At 42.8% G+C, this 19,596-nt stretch overlaps 1 protein-coding gene across 3 annotated transcripts in view; it reads left to right on the top strand.

Moving 5' to 3' along the window:
• Nucleotides 1-19,596, top strand: part of EGFLAM (EGF like, fibronectin type III and laminin G domains) — a 78,739-nt gene that overhangs the window by 20,815 nt on the left and 38,328 nt on the right. For all 3 annotated transcript variants that reach the window (XM_075726612.1, XM_075726614.1, XM_075726613.1), the window contains exons 4-7: nucleotides 1,037-1,063; nucleotides 5,417-5,534; nucleotides 5,803-5,938; nucleotides 12,246-12,412. In XM_075726612.1, coding sequence (XP_075582727.1) covers nucleotides 1,037-1,063; nucleotides 5,417-5,534; nucleotides 5,803-5,938; nucleotides 12,246-12,412 — 448 coding nt within the window. The remainder of the gene's footprint in view (nucleotides 1-1,036; nucleotides 1,064-5,416; nucleotides 5,535-5,802; nucleotides 5,939-12,245; nucleotides 12,413-19,596) is intronic.

A 19,596-nucleotide genomic window follows, 5' to 3' on the forward strand; every position in this document is an offset into this window, starting at 1 on the left:
TCCCTTTTTGTGTCCAATTTCCTCTTCCTTTTCCATTCACGAGTGAACACCGCCAATCCTCTTCAGCCACACGGCTGAGCAATTAGGGCTGAGATTAAAGCAATTCTGCCATGCTTCTGGATAGTTTTAATACTGTCTGCTTTTAAAGGCTGTTCTCAAACATGCTGGCGCTTCCTCAGTGTGGAGAAGCTGCTTTTTGAGTTCAGCAAGGCAGAAAGAGATATTTTCCAGCCTCTGCTTGGGCAGAGAGTGAAGGAGTGTTTTGCAGGTGGGGTGCTGTGAGGGAAGCACTTTCATACCACACTCTGCAAAGGGCAGGCTGTACATGAGACAGCAACGTTACCAGCACAGGAATCAAAGACTTGCGTATGCGCACAGAGGAGCATTGCAGGCTTTCCAATGTTTATTTAGTGATCCTTCTTCAGAATTCAGGTTTTTCCTCCTTTCTCTTCTACTCATCTTCATTGTCCTTTATTTCCTCACCCCTCTGCCTTCAGTGTCCACACCTGATGTTCAAAGATATGCATTCACTGGTATTTCCTGATCCATGCTGGGCACTGCTGAGAAACCTTCCCTGTGAGAAGCATGAGTGGGAGAGATGCTCAGATTTTCTGCAGTTTTCTGTCACTCTTGTTGTCGGTTCTGACTGCTGCACGTTTCTGGGATCATGGCAAATGAAAGAATTACATTGCTGTGATACATTATTTGTTTATTTATGCATTATTTTCTCCCTTCTGATCTTTATCTCTGTATTGCTCACTTGCTTTTTTCCCCCAAAAAAACATTCTTCCTAGTAGCGCCAACGAAGATCAAACAGCACATTGTTTTTTTATCTTAATCCTGACAGCATAAATTCTTACTCACTGGGAGAACAGTCTGTATCCCAGTACTCATGCAGATGAATAGCAGCCACATAGACTACTATATGCTGCGGCATTGGCCTTGTTTTAATTCCCTGGCCCATTATGTATGTGGTTTTGCCATCACTTTTTTAGTATGTTACTTCATTAACAAGTCCTATTTTGCTTTTTCCCAGGGTCAGCTTGAAGGACAAGCAATTTTTGTAAGTATTGCTTCACTTGAAACTTGGTCGCAGCTGTGATTTAAAAGGAAATTGAACGTACCTGACCTGGTCTTTCCACAGAGTCACACACAAAAAGTTGATCTCAAATGTCAATTCAACTTAACACTTGTACAGGATATTTTGTAGTCAAAATGTGGCGAATAGGGGCTAAAGCTCAAAATCCAGAGGTGAAGAAGGTGGACACGTGTAGGTATCCCGGCTCCCTTTTTAGCAATGGATAAACTTTTCTATCGGTCATCAAAAGTATTTATGGATGTCTTGTTTTGCCAGAGGAAATTTGTGTAAAAAATGAGCTGTATCCAGGCAGTGAGGATTTACAGGGCACAGGGACAGCTGGGTAGTCAGACACAGAGTGATGGGGAAGAACAAAGCAGTCCGGCAGTAGGAGAGAGGATGGAGAGGAAAAAACCTGAGCCAGTCCAGCGAGAGCCAAGGAGGAGGAGCGTGGGAAGAGGCCAGGCACGGAACGCCCAGGAGGAAGGAGTGGGAGACTATCAACTAGTATAAAACAGGTTTGAAAGAAATACCAGCCCTCTTAATGGCTTTGCAGCTGGTGAATTATTCAGATTAATTATTTCCAGTCATGCACTCGGTCCAATCTCCTTCCTGTGAGCAGTAAACAGATTGGGTTTACTGTGAGGTGGGAAGCAAGCAGGAGGTGCTTGGGTTTGAGTAGGATGAGGGCAGCAATTTCAGTTTTTAACTGAAATCCCTAACATCAACAACCTCTTGCAAACTTTTTTTCTCTGAGATCTGTTCTAGGAATGGAAAAGTTGGTGGATCTCACACAGCTTTCATAATCTGAATTCAGAGAAGTTTGGTTGGGCTGTAGGAGGCTGATGTCCAGATGAGACCTCAGGATACACTTGAACCAGGACTATCTGGTTTGATCCCAGCCGAGCTGAGTCTGGATTATGGTATTTCAGAGTTGAGTTTCCATGCTGGGTCTTTTTTTTTTGCTTGATAAAAATAACACTTCTGAGGGGTACTTGTGGAGAAGTATGACGGACTGGGATTAATCAGCTCCCAGCTGTCATTAATCCTCAGGAAGTGGTGTTCTCGCTGAAATGCTTTCTGTTATATTCATACCAAACTCAACAGAAATCTGCAATAGTTTTGTGGTTAAGTCTGCATAGTTCGTGTTTCTGTCACTAAGCCTCCTCTCCTGGTGCTGAGTACGACACTGCTGTTTTCTCAGAGGCTTCTCTGGACCGTGCAAGACTGTCGTAGCAAGAGCTGAACTGGGTCTCCTGTTTCTGTGTGTACATGTGTGCATGTGCCTGTGCGTTAGCAAAGTGGATAATGTATTATAGCTGCTTTATGTCATCTTATAATAGAGAACACACAAGTGAGAGCAACCAGGAGAAGTGCAGATGCAGTACAATTTAATAAGGCAGTTGTTCTACCTGGCTTAATATTCATGAAGTTGAGCACAAATACTAAAAAAAGAAAAAAGCAAGAAAAGTTAGCAGGCTTTAAAGGTGGGAGGTTTTAGGTCAGACACAGAGCCCTGGAGAGCAATAGTGCTCTCCATCAAATCATCAAACACACCAGTCCAAAATGGGGAGTAACCAGCTGAGACACCAGTAGTGCAGGGAAGGAGTTGTCAGGAGATCAAGTGTCATTAAAACCAGCTCAGTTTCTGCAGCTGTGCTGTAATACAGGGTTTGATGGGGTTTTTTGATTAAAATAAAACAAAACATAAAACAGGTTTTCTTTGGAAAATAATTTGTAATCCAGGTTTCTGTGAGGTGGCTTACTGCACAGCCTCACGAACACTTTCAACACACTTGGAGGGAGGGCAAGCTGTGTGGCAGGGCAGGGAGAGATATACAGTTTCTGTGTACACCTGACTCCTCTACCACAGAAAGGGCATTGCGTTGCTTCACTCCATTCAAGAATGTGAGATTGTAATGAAAATACCAAAGGTCTTTTGCAGGGTTTTAGCAAGAGTGTTGTGTGTCACAAGAAAGTGAGGCTGGTGCCTAGTAAAGCCTCATCGGCAATGTAATGTCCAGTTTGGGGTGTCATGCTTCAAAATATAGAGGCAATCTGAGCGGAGAGAAAGACTACAAAAATGATGGGGAGCTAACTCTTCCACACACCACCTAAATTCCTTATCTGTGAGGCCACTCCGTCTCTTCTGGGATGGAAAAAAACCTTGGGTTTAAGACCCGTCTCCTAAATACAAGCAAAAAAAGAGATGAAATATGTACTCCGAGCCTCCTGGACAGTGGGGTACAAGAAAATGTTTTTCTTCTCCAGAATCTCATTTGAAAGTGTTCAGGTATGAGGTAGATATTCTCTGAGATTGCCACGGGTCAGGGTAGCTTGATGATGTCCTGAATCTTTACCTATTCACTAATGTCTTGATCCTAGAAGATACTTGATCTCAAAGATACCCACTATATGTCCAACAGCTGCTTTCATGGAGAGGACATTGCCAGAATAAAGAGGCAGATAGCCATGTGTGTAAGCCAAGAGAGCACCTTGCTGAGGTTTTGAGGGTACACGTTAAAAACTTAAATACCTAAGTAGATATTAGGACTTTGATCTTGATTGGCCTTGCAGTCGATGAGATTTGTTCTGTTTAGTTTATTGTAGACTTGAGCCTGGAGGTAATAATATGAGGCAAGTACATCAATATCCCACTCTCTGCAGAGGCCAAGTTCCTGAATAGTGTGAAAGCAGTAAGACACATAATGAAGGATTCTTTTCTCATCAGAATGAATGTAATAAAGAGGGATGCTGGCAGGAACAAATGGACACAGTTTAGATACAGACAGGCAGTGTGTATGGCATGGAGGATGGAATGGCAGGAGCAGGATCATCAGTATTGTCATTGGGAGGAGGTGCTGTGTTTTCAGCAACTAGCTTTTCAAGATCACATTTTGAAAGATCTCAGTCACTTCAGCTATGGGACAAAAAGAGCCAGATAAATCTTTCGGTATGAGTGTTCTTACTGCCTCTCTCTGGGCAGTTACTTTTCCAGCATTGTTAACATCTCTCTCAGATGAATCCAAATCATTCAAGCAGATCAAGGGTGAATGATGGAAAAACAGGATAATGGTCAGGTGGTCCATGTTAATAGGAAATCAGTGATGGAGCTCCAAAACCGCAGCTAGAGAAATGACAGATGGCAGGGTGTTGCCGAACAATGTTGTAGTAATAACATAAGTTCCCCAAAGAATAGAGAGGGAAGGGAGACTTTGTCCAAAAGACCGTCATAAGGAAATTTAGCAGTTAATAACATTTTGGGTTTGTTTACTATTTTACTGCAACTAGAAATGCAGATTTAAAGTCTGTTTTGGTGTGAAGAGAAAGGAGATCTCTGCATTTTCACACGCACTGTGAATAATATTTTTAATATTAGAGAATGAAAAAAAAAAGAAAAATCTCTGTTTTTTATAAGTGGTTTTTTTTCACAACAAAACACTCTGTGGTGTAGAACCTGGTATTACTGTTTACTTGTATATGCTGTCAAAATTTGTAAATCTGGGATTTGCATCTCTACAGATAGGCTGCAGGTAAAGAATACTGAATTTCTATACACATGTACACACACTCCATTAAAGACCAGATCTAAATGTCTGAAGCTGATCCTTGTTATGTGTGCCAGCCAGTGATAAATGTAATTTTTTTGTGACATTTGCTAGTTTCTGGGAGTTTGGGCAGGGTCCTCTGAACAGTATTCAGCAGCACAAGCTCTTCATGTGGAGATTAGCATCGTCTCCTTTACACTAGTTGTCTGTGGGTTAATCTTTCTGTGTTTATGGCAGAAAGACAAATAAGGGAAATGCTCGCTTCAGGTCAAGGCTGATAGCTAGGCTAGGAAAATTGTGAGAGGCGATGGGACTGGTCTCTGATCCGTGAGAAATTAAAGATCATCAGTTGACATTGTGGCAACTTGCTTCATTCTCAGGAGCTTCTACACTCTCTGGATTTAAAAGAAAAACAAAACCAAAAATAAATAATAAAAAAAAATGCACCAGACTGATACTGAATGCCAGCAATTGGCTCAAGGCAGGGAATAGTACGTGACTTTGACTTCACCAGCGAAAAAGCTGGACAGCAAATGCAAATGATCTGCAACCTTGTGAGTTATGCTGAGAAATGGGTTCAGGTCATCCCTGTGGATTCCCCTGAGGCAAAGCTGCAGCTTGAGAGGAAACATATGGTGCTGTTTGTGTTTGTTGCTTCTGAGCTGAGCTAGAGTCCTAGGAGGTTACATGGAAAATGCCGTGTGAGATCCCTGAATCCCAGCACGCAGCACCATCCCCAGTTATATGGAAGAGTTTTCACCATGTTCTTGTCTTCTCTTGACTCTGGTAGGAGGTTGTTATCGGTGATTTAAAGCCAGGCACTCCACACCGCGTTAGCGTTGGAGCATACGGCTGGGCAGGGAAAGGACGACCCAGCATGCCCAGAGATGTGACAACCTTATCCCAAGGTAACACTGCATACCTGGCTTTCTGTTGCAAAACTGGCAGGGCACATGTCTGCAAGTGTCTGGCAGGTCACTCACACCGAAATCTCTGTCATATGCAGCATTGTAATATTTTACTATTACTTTTCCACAACTATGGGGTTTTAAGAGGGGCAACAGGTAAAGGGAGAAGCCTCTAAATTTGATTTCCAAGTCCATGGGTGTTGGGTTTAAGAGTGTGTTAGCCTGTACGCTTCTCTGATGCTGTTCCTTTGCATGTCTTTTGGCTTAGATAAGTGCATGCCCCCTGCACCGCCCTACCAGCCCCAGATCGTAGTAGTTTCTGATTCCGAAGTTGCGTTATCCTGGAAGCCTGGAGTAAGCGAAGGAAGTTCTCCCATCCAGTACTACACGGTGGAGTTTATCAGGCAAGTTTGCCAGTGGAGTCTGAATTTCACTGTTTGTGCACTACAGGTTTTTTTTACCTAAACTGCACTATTAAACTGCATATAGATTCTTCTCATGATTTAGTTACTTACTGTGTATAGTACACTTAGTTTTCCTCTCTATGTGTGTTGAATTACCATGAAAATTTAAAGACAAACCCAGAAATAATCTGTTATAAAATCACCAATAAGTTGTGCCTTCTGATTGCAGAAAATAGGGTCTCATTTGATCTGTTCCCCCTAATAAAGGCCTGGGTGAATGAAGTTTTAAGTTTCTCCTGTCATCAAACGCTGTCGAACCATGCTGAGAAAAGAGCGTGTGGCAGAGCAGTTCCCCTGAGCAGGAGTACCCTTGCCTGCTATAGGAAATAATCCGGGGATTGCAAACTCAGTATGTTGGGCAGTTTTACCTGACAAGTCTTTTGGGTCTTGAGCTTGCAGGACTCAGACTTGCTTTGTTATCCTAATGATAACCAAGTTTACAGGAAATGTTGGCCTTTCTGTTTAGAATTGTTTGGGGGAGGTGGGGTGTTGGTGAGGTTTTTTTCTTCTTTTACATTGAACTCTCTAAAATTTGCAGTAATAGAACTGAACTGTGAAAAGTTGTCAATCAAGCTGCTTTCATAAGACGCATACGAAGGGTCAGGAGGAGGTGGTTGTATCTGCATGCACAAACAAGTATTCATACCAGACTGTTCATATGCTTGTGTAAGCTAATATCTGCATACAAAGCTGGCTGTTTTCATGTGCTTGCCTCTATGTTTACCCTTACAATGAATGCAAAATTCAACCTTTGGAAGTGTAATCCTTTGGGTGAACGCTTGTTGACAGGTTTTAGTTGAGGCTCCTGGATAAGAAGAGAGAATTGCTTCTTTAACTACTCTGAGCTGTAAAGGTCAAAAAATTTTCTTCAGAAAAACACATTAATTTTTAAAAAATAATGGTTGTTAAAACAGACAGAAAGAACTATTGGTTTTCAGTGCTCGAAGTATGGTTACAATCTAGAAGATACTGATATAATGAAAAGAATTCCCAGGCTGAAAGCCTGTTTGTGAACTTATGTTGCACTTTGTGTCTGAATCAGAATACCCCATTTTTAGTTGGAAGCCATCCAATCTTGGTTGCACTCAGAAGCAGGACATGGGGGCTGAAGATACGTTATGGCCTTCATGTAAACTCTGCTGTAGCATTACCATGACATTTCTCCAATATCTATTTTTTTAACACAATCCTTATCTGAGCCCTTCTGCTTTCTCCCCATCTCTCTCATTTGCTTGGTGGATGGGGAAGGGATTATTTTGTTGGGTTCTGATTGACTGCACTTCTGTCGCCTCTATGCTTTTGCTGGAAAGTGGAGCCTGCAGGTTTATGTACACCTCTTCATAGCACCAGGCGCCTGCTAATGGAAGAAGAAGTGGGCACCATCATCTCCATCTGACACACTGAAAATGCACCCTTGTATGTTTTTGTTCAGCCAGAGAGTGGAAAGCTGCCTTCACTGTTTAAGTCGAAAGATGCAAGTAATTGAAATTTCAGTGTTTTGTTGTTTTTAGACTTCAGGAAAGAATTCACTAACAGCACAATGTTTTGATTATGCTGTTTAGTTTGAGGTTTAAAGCTAAGCTTGAAGTGTATTTGTTAATTCTGGGATTATGCTCCCTTAGACTTGGAAGCTTGATTATATATTAGGAGAAAGTTCAATGAGCCATAAGCCCTAATGGCAGTTAGAGGTAAAGATTTAACTTTAAGCTTCATTGTCTTTTGCTGCATACAGTTTTAATTACTGTAAAATGTATTAACATTAGTTAAAGCCATTAAATTAAACCAATGTAAATCCAAAAAAACCCAGTGCAAGTAAATTTAGAATTAAGTCTTCTTATGTCAAAGAGAGAGAATATTATCCTGTGCTTTTGCAAAATCAATTACTTTCTTATGCAAATCTGTAATTTCTCTTGGGTGTGGCACAAACCTCTAAAAACTCTGACATTCTTTAAATCATTTCATTCCCCTTAGAACTAACTTTATGACTTTAACCCTAGAAAAACCATGCTAGGAGACTGAGATGAGGGAAAAACTCTCTCTTCATTTGCTCAGCTGTGATATTGGGGATTACAACCTCATGAAAATTCAATACATTTGTTGTTTGCACATACTGAAATCTAATCAGTAACAGAGCTAACCTGCAGTCTGTTTCGGCTCGGGGTCTGAATTTGGGCCTTTATTTAGGCACCTGCATGGGTTTGCCTGGGGATCTTTTGGTTTGCTGTAGGGAGTGGAGGGCTGCAGGCAGTTTCAGATGTAGGATGGGCTGGGCTAACTCAGGCTCTGCTCTGCTGTTGACTGTAAGAGGACACTAAGGAGACCACAATCCCAACTCGGCTAAATGCTGAAAATCAGGAGGGTGAATGTAGGTCTCACTACTCACTGCATAGTTCATAGGGAATGTGAAAAGAATGTGTTAAACCTAAAATAGCTAATGGAATCCATGGAAGATGGCAGGCTGTGTTAGTAGTCCGTTGCTTTATGCTGAGAATTATTTTATGACAAACAGCATTCTTATGAAAGCCCCTTAAGTGAGACCCTGGTCTTAGACATACTAGTTTGGGTGTTTTTCCTAAAAATACTATAAAATATTAATTCTCAAAAATGTCTTGGATATCTTCACTCAAATACTCCAAAGACTCAAATTTTTAATCTGTTGAATGCCTACCCAATCTTCTAAGCTGGTAGACTAACTTATGCAAATTTTTATAGTCAGACAGCTTCTACAGAACCACAAGTGTTTCAGCAGTGTATCCCTTAAAAGGAGTAGGTCACTTTCTTTTCATCTCCTTGGTACGTAGATGGACTCAACAGCTTTCAATATTGATCTTGACGTACAGGGGAAATTTTTCAGTACCTTGGTAGTGACACGAAACTTCTGCTGCAATGAACTAGGTGGGTTCTGCCAATAAAACTGGGGAGATTTATCAGTATACAGATGTTAGGATAGAGCAGATTCAGCACAGTGTTGTGGGCAGGTTTCTTGATTAGTCTGAAGCCTTCCCCCGAAAAAAAAGGTGTATCCCTGAATCCATTCTGTGTTGAACTAGCTGTCCCTGGCACTGCACTGAACTGGGCAGTCATATTTGCTTTCATTTGCAATGAACCCAAAACAAAAGATCTGACCAAAGAGATGCCTCCTAATGCCCAGCAACAATACCTTTAATAGTGCTTTCCTGATTAATGCATGAAACAAATACATCTGCCTCAACATTTACCTGACCATTTGTGAGGGCTAAATCTTTTAAAGGGTAATTAATGAAGAAAGAGAAGTGGAAGATGTAGAGATTAGGAAGGAAATTCTTAACAATGTTAGACAGCATCAGAGTAATATTTAACAAAAGAATGTCAGGAAATTGACTACTTTTCCTTTCCTCAGAGTTGAGCTGGCATATTGGTTGATATATTTTGTAGAAAGTGTCCTGATAAAGCTAAATAATAGTAACTACTAAAAATAATATCCCATAGTGCGTGATTTTCTGCATTGAGTATTTTCCATTGTGAATAAGAATGTATTGTACTTGTCACCATATTTATTATTTGTAGGAATATTTTTAAAAAAATTGGGAGAGCTGAATTTGCCATTTGAGATGAGTACAAACACAACACAAAAGAACAACCAAAAATTGTATAAAAATTGGATTGCTAGCAGGTGCTTCACTCTGTTAAATCATTTCCAGGAGATTTTAAGAGGAAGTTCAAGTGAGTATAAAATTGCTGTTCTCCACAGAGAAAGATCCCCCTTCCTAAACTGAGTCAGTCCCCAGATTACAATGTAAAGCAATGATCTAAATGTTTTGGGTACGTTTGGGGCAGAATTCTGCCCTCAGTTTATATCTGTTCAGTCCTATTGACTTTACCCATATGTTTATTATCTTAAAAAAAGGCTGAATTTGTCACTGCTCAGGTTCTTACTGCCTTTCTGTGTTGGAGATGCACAGCTGTAACTTCAAGAGCAGAAAATGCCCATGAAAGTTGTCTGAACAACTGAAGGCGTCCACGCACAGATACATTTGTCTGGAGCAGGCCTGTGAGGTCCCAGCTGGAGACAGAGATATCTGTGCTGCTCCAGGGAATGTAGCTCTCCAGAAAGATGGGAAAAATGGCATCAAAACGAGCCTTTCCAGTGTAAAAGTTGACACAAACTGAATTTTGCTGCAAAAAGGACTGTGGGGATAGTTTTCAACAAAATGTTCCCAGCTTAGAAAACACAGGAGCTGGCTGGCCCTGGATGCCGTCACCAGCTGAGTTTATTGTGTTCCTCTCCCCATCTGTTTGCCATTTTTTCATCTTGTAATGATTTGTTCACAGAGGGAACATTCTGGAGAAATAGGAAAGGTCGAGTGATAAATTTCCCTCTTTCCCTCTCCTTCAGCTGCAGATGCTTACACATTTGCAGGCATTTCCTTTATTATTCACTTCTGCAGAAGAAGTCTTGCAAGACACAGTCAGTGAAACTGAAGGCTAGCCTATAGTTTGTGTTACCTTCTAAATCTTTGTAGGGCACAATACCTCCTTTGGGTCCCTTCGTCAGAGGTGTGTGTTTCCATTTGGGCAAGACATCAGCAGGTTCTACTGCAAAGAGACTGTGAGGCAGCTCTTGAGCTAGCAGAAATTCCTTGGACTGGAATTAGAGCCAAAAGAAGATGTGTACTGGAAAATTGAAAACACCACTAAGCAAGCATGTGGAAGGAAGTGATGTTAACAGCTTTCATTTGGAAAACACTATGCATTTTTGTTTTGGCCCAGGCTCAGAGAAAGGAAACAATGAAAGAGTAGCCAAAGTAAATGCCCTCCTGTCTACCAGGAAATGGTGGTGGAGGGTGACTTAAGATGGTCTGTTTAGCTGTCATTGCATCTTGTGCATTTGTCTGATCTTATTTTTATTTTTAGCAAGACAATGAAATATTCGCACCCTGTGTGCCATTGGGCACAGAAGTGAGGCAGCTGCTGCTTTGTCACTGCATTGGCCCTGCTGGCACAAAGCAATGAAACCTCAGTGATCAATAAATCTTGTATTGACTAGTAAAAGAAAACATACATTAACTTTGGCATTTCCTTCCAGCTGCAAATAAACAAATACAAAACGCCTGCCTTGTGCTATAATTTTCATTGGAAGACCGTTGGAGACATTTGCAGCTAGTCCTATGTAAACACTGGTAGATTCAGGGAGCACTTGGAGGTTATTTCCTGTAATAAATATCAGAAGGACGTTTCAGAAAAGGACACTGGAATAATTTTCTCTGAAAGTTATTTCTGTCCCTATTTTATTTTCATAGGCTTCAATTTGAATATTTTGGGTGGTCCAGACTTAACATTTACATTTTTATTTTGTTTGTATTTGTTCACCTTCTCATTCTGTTCTCTCTTTGATAAGAAGAGACCACTTTTAGAGAGAGTAGAAATCATGTGAAAGCATCAGAATACTCTTTCAAAGTATTTGAAGTAGCCCTCCCCTTTCTGATGTCCCTCTGCATATGAACTTAAACATTTGAGACTAAACTGCCATGTGAGTGGTTGTACTGATTTCAGATGGATTATAATGGCACTTGAAGCAAGCATTTATGGGGCAGTTGCCTTCCAGTTTGATTCAGGAGTTAACCAGGCTTTTTCCAAAGGCAGACATGGGAATTTTGTTGCACAATCCACATACATAGGCCACGTTCTCTGCATTATTGTTCTGCTTTGGGTTTTTTTTTCTAAAGAGAAGACTTTGGATCCAGATTTTCCAGTGTGGGTGGATTAACCTGATTGCATGGGAGATCAAGTGTTAGAATCTTATCCTGCTAATGCTTGTATATATTTGAAGGGACTTAGTGGCATTAGAGCACAAACTCTTAGAAATAAATCAGGATCTTTCCTTCTTTTGCAAAGTGTTGCTTTCTACAGCCAAATAGGAGATTGCAAACTGCTAGTAATATACCTCCACTTGAAAACTGTGAACCCAAAATCCATAAAAACAGATAAACAGAACTTGATTTGTCAAACTGTCCTTTAAACAGCCTCCTTGTCTTTATAAGAAAAATCTGAATATTGGTTTCATGTCACTGTATAGTTTTGATATCACAAGCTTCACAGCTTAGTAATGGTTGCACAAGTCTGTCCCCTTAAGTGTGAAGGATTTCAGTGATGATTTAGCAGGCTTATATCTCATTTATTTTGTGTATTTCCCAGGAAAGGTTAAAGGCAATTAATTTATACAGCCAGCTTTAATTATTTATGATCTTGGCTTTTTTTGATCCTGAAGGCCAGACCTTGACAGCAATTGGATGGTAATAAGAGAGCAGATACAGATGGAATCCATGGTTCTCAAGGGACTTCTCCCAAATACCAAGTATCAGTTTGCTGTCCGAGCAGCGAACTCCTATGGATCCAGCGCTGCGAGTGCACCGAGCGACATCATCCGAACATTCAGTGAGTAGAACCGCCTTTTTGTAATTAAAGCTATATAAAAATAAAGTATATCTGTAAATCAAGTGTATCTGGGGTAGCCTGTGGAGGGCTGCTGGTGGAAAGAGTTGCTCTCCAAGCACAGGCACCCCCAGTCTGACACCTCTTGGTCCTGTCTGTGGAGCTTGCAGCATCCTGTGAAAGTGAAGCCACAAGCAAAGGTTTGAAAAGCTCCAGGCAGAAGTGCTGTCCTGCCATTTCTTTGCTCTGGAGGTCATTGCCAGATATTTTTGGATTGCTACTTACTGACTTTTATGCTGGCTTCATGCAGAACTGACAAGTGAAAATCATGGGGAGAGATGAGAGAGACAAGTCTATTGTTCATGCTTTTTTTCTGTTCTTGGAAACTGAACTGTATATATTACATTTATGATTTAAACAACTCAGAAAGACCAAAGCAAATCTATAGTGTTTTCTGAGGAGTAAGGCTCTTGAACTATTAAGCACAATCCTGAAACCAGTGATATAAACAAGTAAGCATCCCTTTTTGATCAGAAGCTGCATAGCAAAAACATTAGGTGAAAATGCATTCAAACATACGCAAATAATCACAACTTGATAACAATTTATTCACATTTGTGTAGCAATGTAGGCCATGCACATTGCAATAAGGGGTAGGTCCTGCACACACCTCCTGATGGCCTTCCTTGGGAAATAATCCTCTGTTGGTGCTAGTGTCTCTGTGGGATGACTTTGAGATGCTGTTGCTTCTTATCAACCCAAAATCATAGTTGTATGTGAGAATCCCAATCAAACTGACACAGAGCACATTGGGAATTGTACAAATCACATCTCTCGGACAGCAAAAACCCCAATGTCACAAAGACAGTCAATGTAGGAAGCAGAGCTAAGGTTGGCAGGGTATGGGGACTAACTGAGCTATATCCTTGATGTACCACACTTTTTTGTGTTTAAAAGGTTTCAGTACTTTTAAGTTCCAGTTTTGAAGGCATTTATAGGGGACGAAATACCATGCAAGAAAATGCTTGGCTATAATTTTAGCAGATTAATGAATGATAAAAAAGAGCAACAAAACTGACTTTTTTTCTTCTCTCACCTGCACACTCAGTTGCAAATCATCTTTAATTAACTGGTAGAAAATGAGCAGCTGATATTCAGGTAGGACTGTGAGCTCTGCAAGAAGAATTTGCATGCTGCAGAAATGTGGACCCCATCCTTAGTGATTCACCAATTTAACCCACTGTCGTGGTTTAGCCCCAGCCAGTAATTTATTTCTAAATTGCCTACCTATCTTGGAATCCCTTGTTTTCATTGACTCTTATATAGCAGTTTCCATTCTTTTTTCCACTCTGTCATAAATTTAATCCCTTGAACAGTTTGCATGAAGTTTGTTATGGCTGCTGAACTTGTAAGTTTAACTTCTGAAGGAAATGTTTGTGAAAACCACAAAGGTGCAGTGTGCTCTGGAGTTCCTTGGCCCCTGGATCCTCAAGGGTCAGCTCCTGCTACCTCAGGAACGCTTGTGTGCTCCTTGGTATCCTGTTTGCTCAGGATGCTCACACCATCGCATCCAACTGGGGAATAAGGCAGGCCAACCAGAGCGGTGACAAATGCTTCTTAGCTGCCTCCCAAGATGAGAACCAGAAGGCCAACCAGCTCAAGGGTGTATATGGCTATGATGGATCCTTTTGCACCCTTCTTGGGAAACACATATGCTAATTATCTCTCTGAAATGCCTGCTACATCAACGCATGCAGCATGGGGAATATACAAGAATAATTAGAGATCTTTGTGCAGCCGCAGGACCATGATCTCATTGCAATTATGGAGACATGGTGGGATGGCTCACATGACTGGAATGCTGTCGTGGATGGCTATGTACTTTTTAGGAAAGACAGGCAAGCCAGGCGAGGTGGTGGAGGTGCTCTTTATGTGACAGCACAACTGAAATGTATTGAGCTCTGCCTAGGGGTGGATGAAGAACGAGTCGAGAGCTTATGGGTAAGATTTAAGGGGCAGGCTAATATGGTGACAATGTTGTGGGTATCAGGCCACCTGATCAGGAAGAAGAAGCTGATGAGGCCTTCTACAGACAGCTGAAAGTAGCCTCATGATCGCAGGCATGATGGTTCTCATGGGGACTTCAACCACCCTGATACCTGCTGGAAAGACAACACAGCTAGGCACACACAGTCCAGGAGGTCCCTGCAGAGCACTGATGGTAACTTTTTGACACAGGTGGTAGAGGAGCCAACAAGGAGAGATGTGCTGCTGATCTTTGTACTAACAGACAAAGAAGGACTGGTTGGGGGTGTGAAGGTTGGGGGCAACTTTGGCTGCAGTGATCATGAGATGGTGGAGTTCAGGATTCTGCCTGGAGGAAGCAGGACAGTAAGTAGGATACAACCATGGACTTCAAGAGAGCTAACTTTGGCCTTTTCAGGGACCTACTTGGAGGAATCCCATGGGTTAGGGCTCTAGAAGGTAGGGGGGCCCAAGACAAGTGGTTAATATTCAAGCATCACTTCCTCCAAGCTCAAGATCGATGCATCCCTATGAGTAAGAAGTCAAGCAAAGGGGGCAGGAGACCTGCATGGATGAGCAAGGAGCTTCTGGCAAAACTTAAATGGGAGAAGGAAGCTTACAGAATGAGGAAAAAGGATCAGGCCACTTGGGAGGAATATGTGAACTTTGTCAGAGTATGCAGGGATGTGGTGAGGAAGGCTAAGGTCCACTTGGAATGAAATCAGGCAAGGGATGTCAAGGACACCAAGAAGGGCTTCTTCAAGTACATCAGTAGCAAAAGGAAGACTAGGGAAAATGTGGGCCCACTGTGAATGAGGTGGGTGCCCTGGTGACAGAGGATACAGAAAAGTTACTGAGTGCCTTCTTTGCTTCAGTCTTTACTGCTAAGGCCGACCCTCAAAAATCGCAGACCCCAGGGGTAGGAGAGAGAGTCCGGAGAAAGGAAGATTTTGCCTTGGTTGAGGAGGATCGGCTTAGAGATCATTTAGGCAAACTGGCCACCGACAAATCCATGGGCTCTGATGGGATGCACCCACGAATGCTGAGGGAGCTGGCAGATGTTATTGCTAAGCCACTCTCCATCATCTTTGAAAGGTCATGGAGAACAGGAGAGGTGCCTGAGGACTGGAAGAAAGCTGATGTCGCTCCAATCTTCGAAAAGGGCAAGAAGGAGGACCCAGGAAACTACAGGCCAGTCAGCCTCACCCCCATCCCTGGAAAGGTGATGGAACTGCTCATTCTGAATGTCATCTCTAAGAATGTGGAGGAAAAGAAAATTATTGGGGTAGTCAACATGGATTCACCAAGGGGAAACCATGCTTGACTGATCTGATAGCCTTCTGTGATGGCATGACCGGCTGGGTAGATCATAGAATCATAGAATCATCTAGGTTGGAAAAGACCTTTAAGATCATCCAGTCCAACCATTAACCTACACTACCAAGCCCACTCTAGACTAATCAAGGGTAGACCAGACTAAACCATATCCCGAAGTGCCACATCTACCCGTTTTTTAAACGCCTCCAGGGATGGTGACTCCACCACCTCTCTGGGCAGCCTGTTCCAATGCCTGACCACCCTTTCCGTAAAGAAATTTTTCCTAATTTCCAGTCTAAACCTCCCCTGGCGCAGCTTAAGCCCATTTCCTCTTGTCCTATCGCTAGCTACTTGGGAGAAGAGACCAACACCCACCTCACTACAACCTCCTTTCAGGTAGTTGTAGAGAGCGATAAGATGAGGGGAGAGCAGTGGATGTTGTCCACCTTGACTTCAGCAAGGCTTTTGACACTGTCTCCCATAACATCCTCACAGGTAAGCTGAGGAAGCATGGGTTAGATGAGTGGACAGTGAGGTGGATTGAGAACTGGATGAATGGCAGAGCTCAGAGGGTTGTGATCAGCAGCGCAGAGTCTGTTTGGAGGCCTGTAACTAGCGGTGTTCCCCAGGGGTCAGTACCGGGTCCAGTCTTGTGCAACTTATTAATCAATGACCTGGATGAAGGGACAGCGTGTACCGTCAGCAAGTTTGCTGATGATACAAAACTGGGAGGAGCGGCTCATGCACCAGAAGGCTGTGCTGCCATTCAGCGAGACCTGGGCAGGTTGGAGAGCTGGGCACAGAGGAACCTGATGAAGTTCAACAGAGGCAAGCGTAGGGTCCTGCACCTAGGGAGTGTTCCTCCTATGCAGCAGTACAGGTTAGGGGCTGACCTGCTGGAAAGCAGCTCTGCGGAGAAGGACCTGGGAGTGCTGCTGGACAAGAAGTTAGCCATGAGCCACAACGTGCCCTTGCGGCCCAGAGGCCAGCGGTACCCTGGGGTGCATTAGGAATAGTGTGGCCGGCAGGTGGAGGGAGGTTATCCTGCCCCTCTGCTCTGCCCTGGTGAGGCCACATCTGGAGCGCTGTGTCCAGTTCTGGGCTCCCCAGTTCAAGACAGACAAGGAACTACTGGAGAGAGTCCAGCGGCACGCTACAAAGACGATTAGGGGACTGGAGCATCTCTCGTATGAGGAAGGGCTGAGAGTGCTGAGTCTCTTTAGCCTGGAGAAGAGGAGACTGGGAGGGGATCTTATCAACGCTTACAAACATCTTAAAGGCAGGTGTCAGGAGGATGGGGCCAGACTCTTTTCAGTGGTGCCCAGCGATGGGATAAGGGGCAATGGGCACAAACTGAAACACAGGAAGTTCCATCGGAGTATGAGGGAAAACTTCTTTACTTTGAGGGTGACGGAGCACTGGAACAGGCTGCCCAGTGGGGTTGTAGAGTCTCCATCTCTGGAGATATTCAAAACCTGCCTGGATGTGATCCTGCGCAAGCTGCTGTAGGTGAACCTGCTTTTGCAGGGGGGTTGGACTAGCGATCATCCAGAGGTATCTTCCAACGCCAACCATTCTGTGATTCTGTGATTCTGTGATTCTGTTTATCTTTGGATGTGAGTGGCCGCATTCTTTTGTCAGAAAAGATAAAGTGTTTAGCTCTTTTAATTAGGGTGGAGTAGTCTTCATGCTGCACTTAGTACTGTGGTACTCCAGGAAAGGCACTTTGCCTTTGGAAACTGCCTGTTCTGCAGAGAGACCTGTCAAGATGGCTCTAAAACATGGATTTTTGTCAGTAGAGCTTGGAATCAAATTCACGCCCAGTGTATATAAACATTGATTTCTGGAGAGGTTCATAGGGGGCATGAGTTTGATGCTCTGTGCCTGGATTGCATCTGAAAAGTGAATGTATTATGCATGTTCCACTGCTCTCTGAATAGTCTCAAAAACTCTGTGCTGGTCCATGGTAGGCATGTGGGTGCCTGCTGTGGCTGAGAGGTTGGTCTCCCTACACCAAGGGGCTGGCAGTGCTTGGGGAAGATCCTCATGGGTAGACAGAGCTCCCACAGCCTGGGGCCACATCATGTCCATGATGCGTTCCAGCCCTGCACCAGGTCGCTTCTACTTAGGGCTGCTTTAGCAAACTCTGGGTCCTTTGACAAGTGCAAATGTGGGTGCTTTGCCAGTGTGTTCTTAGTTTCTGGAGTGGATTTTGCAAATAGGCTTAAAAATTGCATATAGCCACTATCCATGAAGGCCTGTGTTATCTTGTGGATACCTGTCTTCATAACAACCAGCTTTTTGCAGAGCAAGGAGTGGTGTTCAAAGGCAGCAAAGGATGCGTGCCTTTAGAAATAAGTTTGGTGGCTTTCTGGAAGGAGTGTAACTGAGTATAGCAACTCTCACTTGGCTTTAGTGGTGATGTCTGTGTTAGAAACTAGTTTGATGTTAACCAGATACACAAGTACATTGTGCATTAGTAGAAAAGCTAAACTTCTGTTATGAAAACATTTCTTGATTAAAGCCATGCATAGCCTGAACATTTATTTTTCCCCAAAACACTAAAAAACCCTGAAGAGTGATTTAAACCGTTGGCAAGTTTAATGCAACAAAAAGATGCATGCTAAGCTTAAGGGCAACTTATTCCTAGTTCACATTATGTATCTGCAGGTACCTTCCCCCTTCTAGTAGCCAGAAAGCCAATGGTTACCTTCTTTGGCCCAGTTAATCATTCACTTCTGTTGCTCAGGTATAGACATTCAGTGGATTTAAGATCCCCTAGGTCCTGCGGGTTTCAGTTGTCACTGCAGGAGGACATGTGCCTCCCATGCGTCTCCCAGACACCTGACAGTCCTCTGGGTTTGTCTCAGGTACCATAATGCATCTCAGATGGCACCAGATGCCTGAATCTCTCCAAGTCCCAGCAGATACCTCTTAGTCACCTATGATTGCTGGAAGGGTGTCAGACAGTTGGCATGTCTCAAAATGATGCACCTTTGCTCTTTGGGGTGCACATCGTAGGAATTATTGCCCTCATTATTAAAATGGTACCTCCTCCCATGTAAACAGTGAAACATGCCACTGATGGTATTTTATGAATGCCTGTATATTCCTCAGAAATACCTGAAATGTCCTAGGAAGCTGGCAGAAGCCCATACAATGTCTGGCTCCTTTGCATTACACTTAGTCCACATAGTGCTGGCACTAGGGTCCTTAGTGTGTTTGATTTTAAAAAAATTGTAGCTTTATGCTTTTATATCCTGGATTTTTATGCTTGTTTTGAAATAACTAATACTTTTCTGATGCTTATTTTAACTGAAAAACAAATTCCCAGCATTACCTCAACTGCAGTGGAACTTCAGGGTTTGTGGTGCATTGCGTAGAGTCTGTCACAGCTCTTCTAGGCAGGCTGAGACAGAGACAAGTCCTGCAGACACTGAGTCCATGCTGCTTGGGAATGTTTTCTGTTGGGGTTTATCTCATTCTCACATGTACGTCTCTCATTTTGGCTTTAAAAAGTGGCTGGCTTTGCAATGCTTTTGACTGCATTGTTTCAGATCAGCATAGGCAACCATTGTCTTTGTTTGCTAAAATGTTCCTCTGAAGGGTTGGTGACAGTATCAGCTAATGTGACTGACCTCCCAAGGTCTGTGCAAGTAGAACATGTGGCCTTCATTATAAGCACTTACCCCCTTACCTAGTAAAAAAATGCATGCTTGGTTTATGTTACATTGCTCCATTTTCAGGGAGGAAAGAGAGGGCAAGTTTCCCCATGGGTTCTCATTTATTTGTGATTTTGTTTAATTTTTTTTCTAGAGGGAAATGATGTAATAAATCAATTTTTG

Source organism: Pelecanus crispus, chromosome Z (assembly GCF_030463565.1).
Source record: "Pelecanus crispus isolate bPelCri1 chromosome Z, bPelCri1.pri, whole genome shotgun sequence".
Taxonomy (NCBI): domain Eukaryota; kingdom Metazoa; phylum Chordata; class Aves; order Pelecaniformes; family Pelecanidae; genus Pelecanus; species Pelecanus crispus.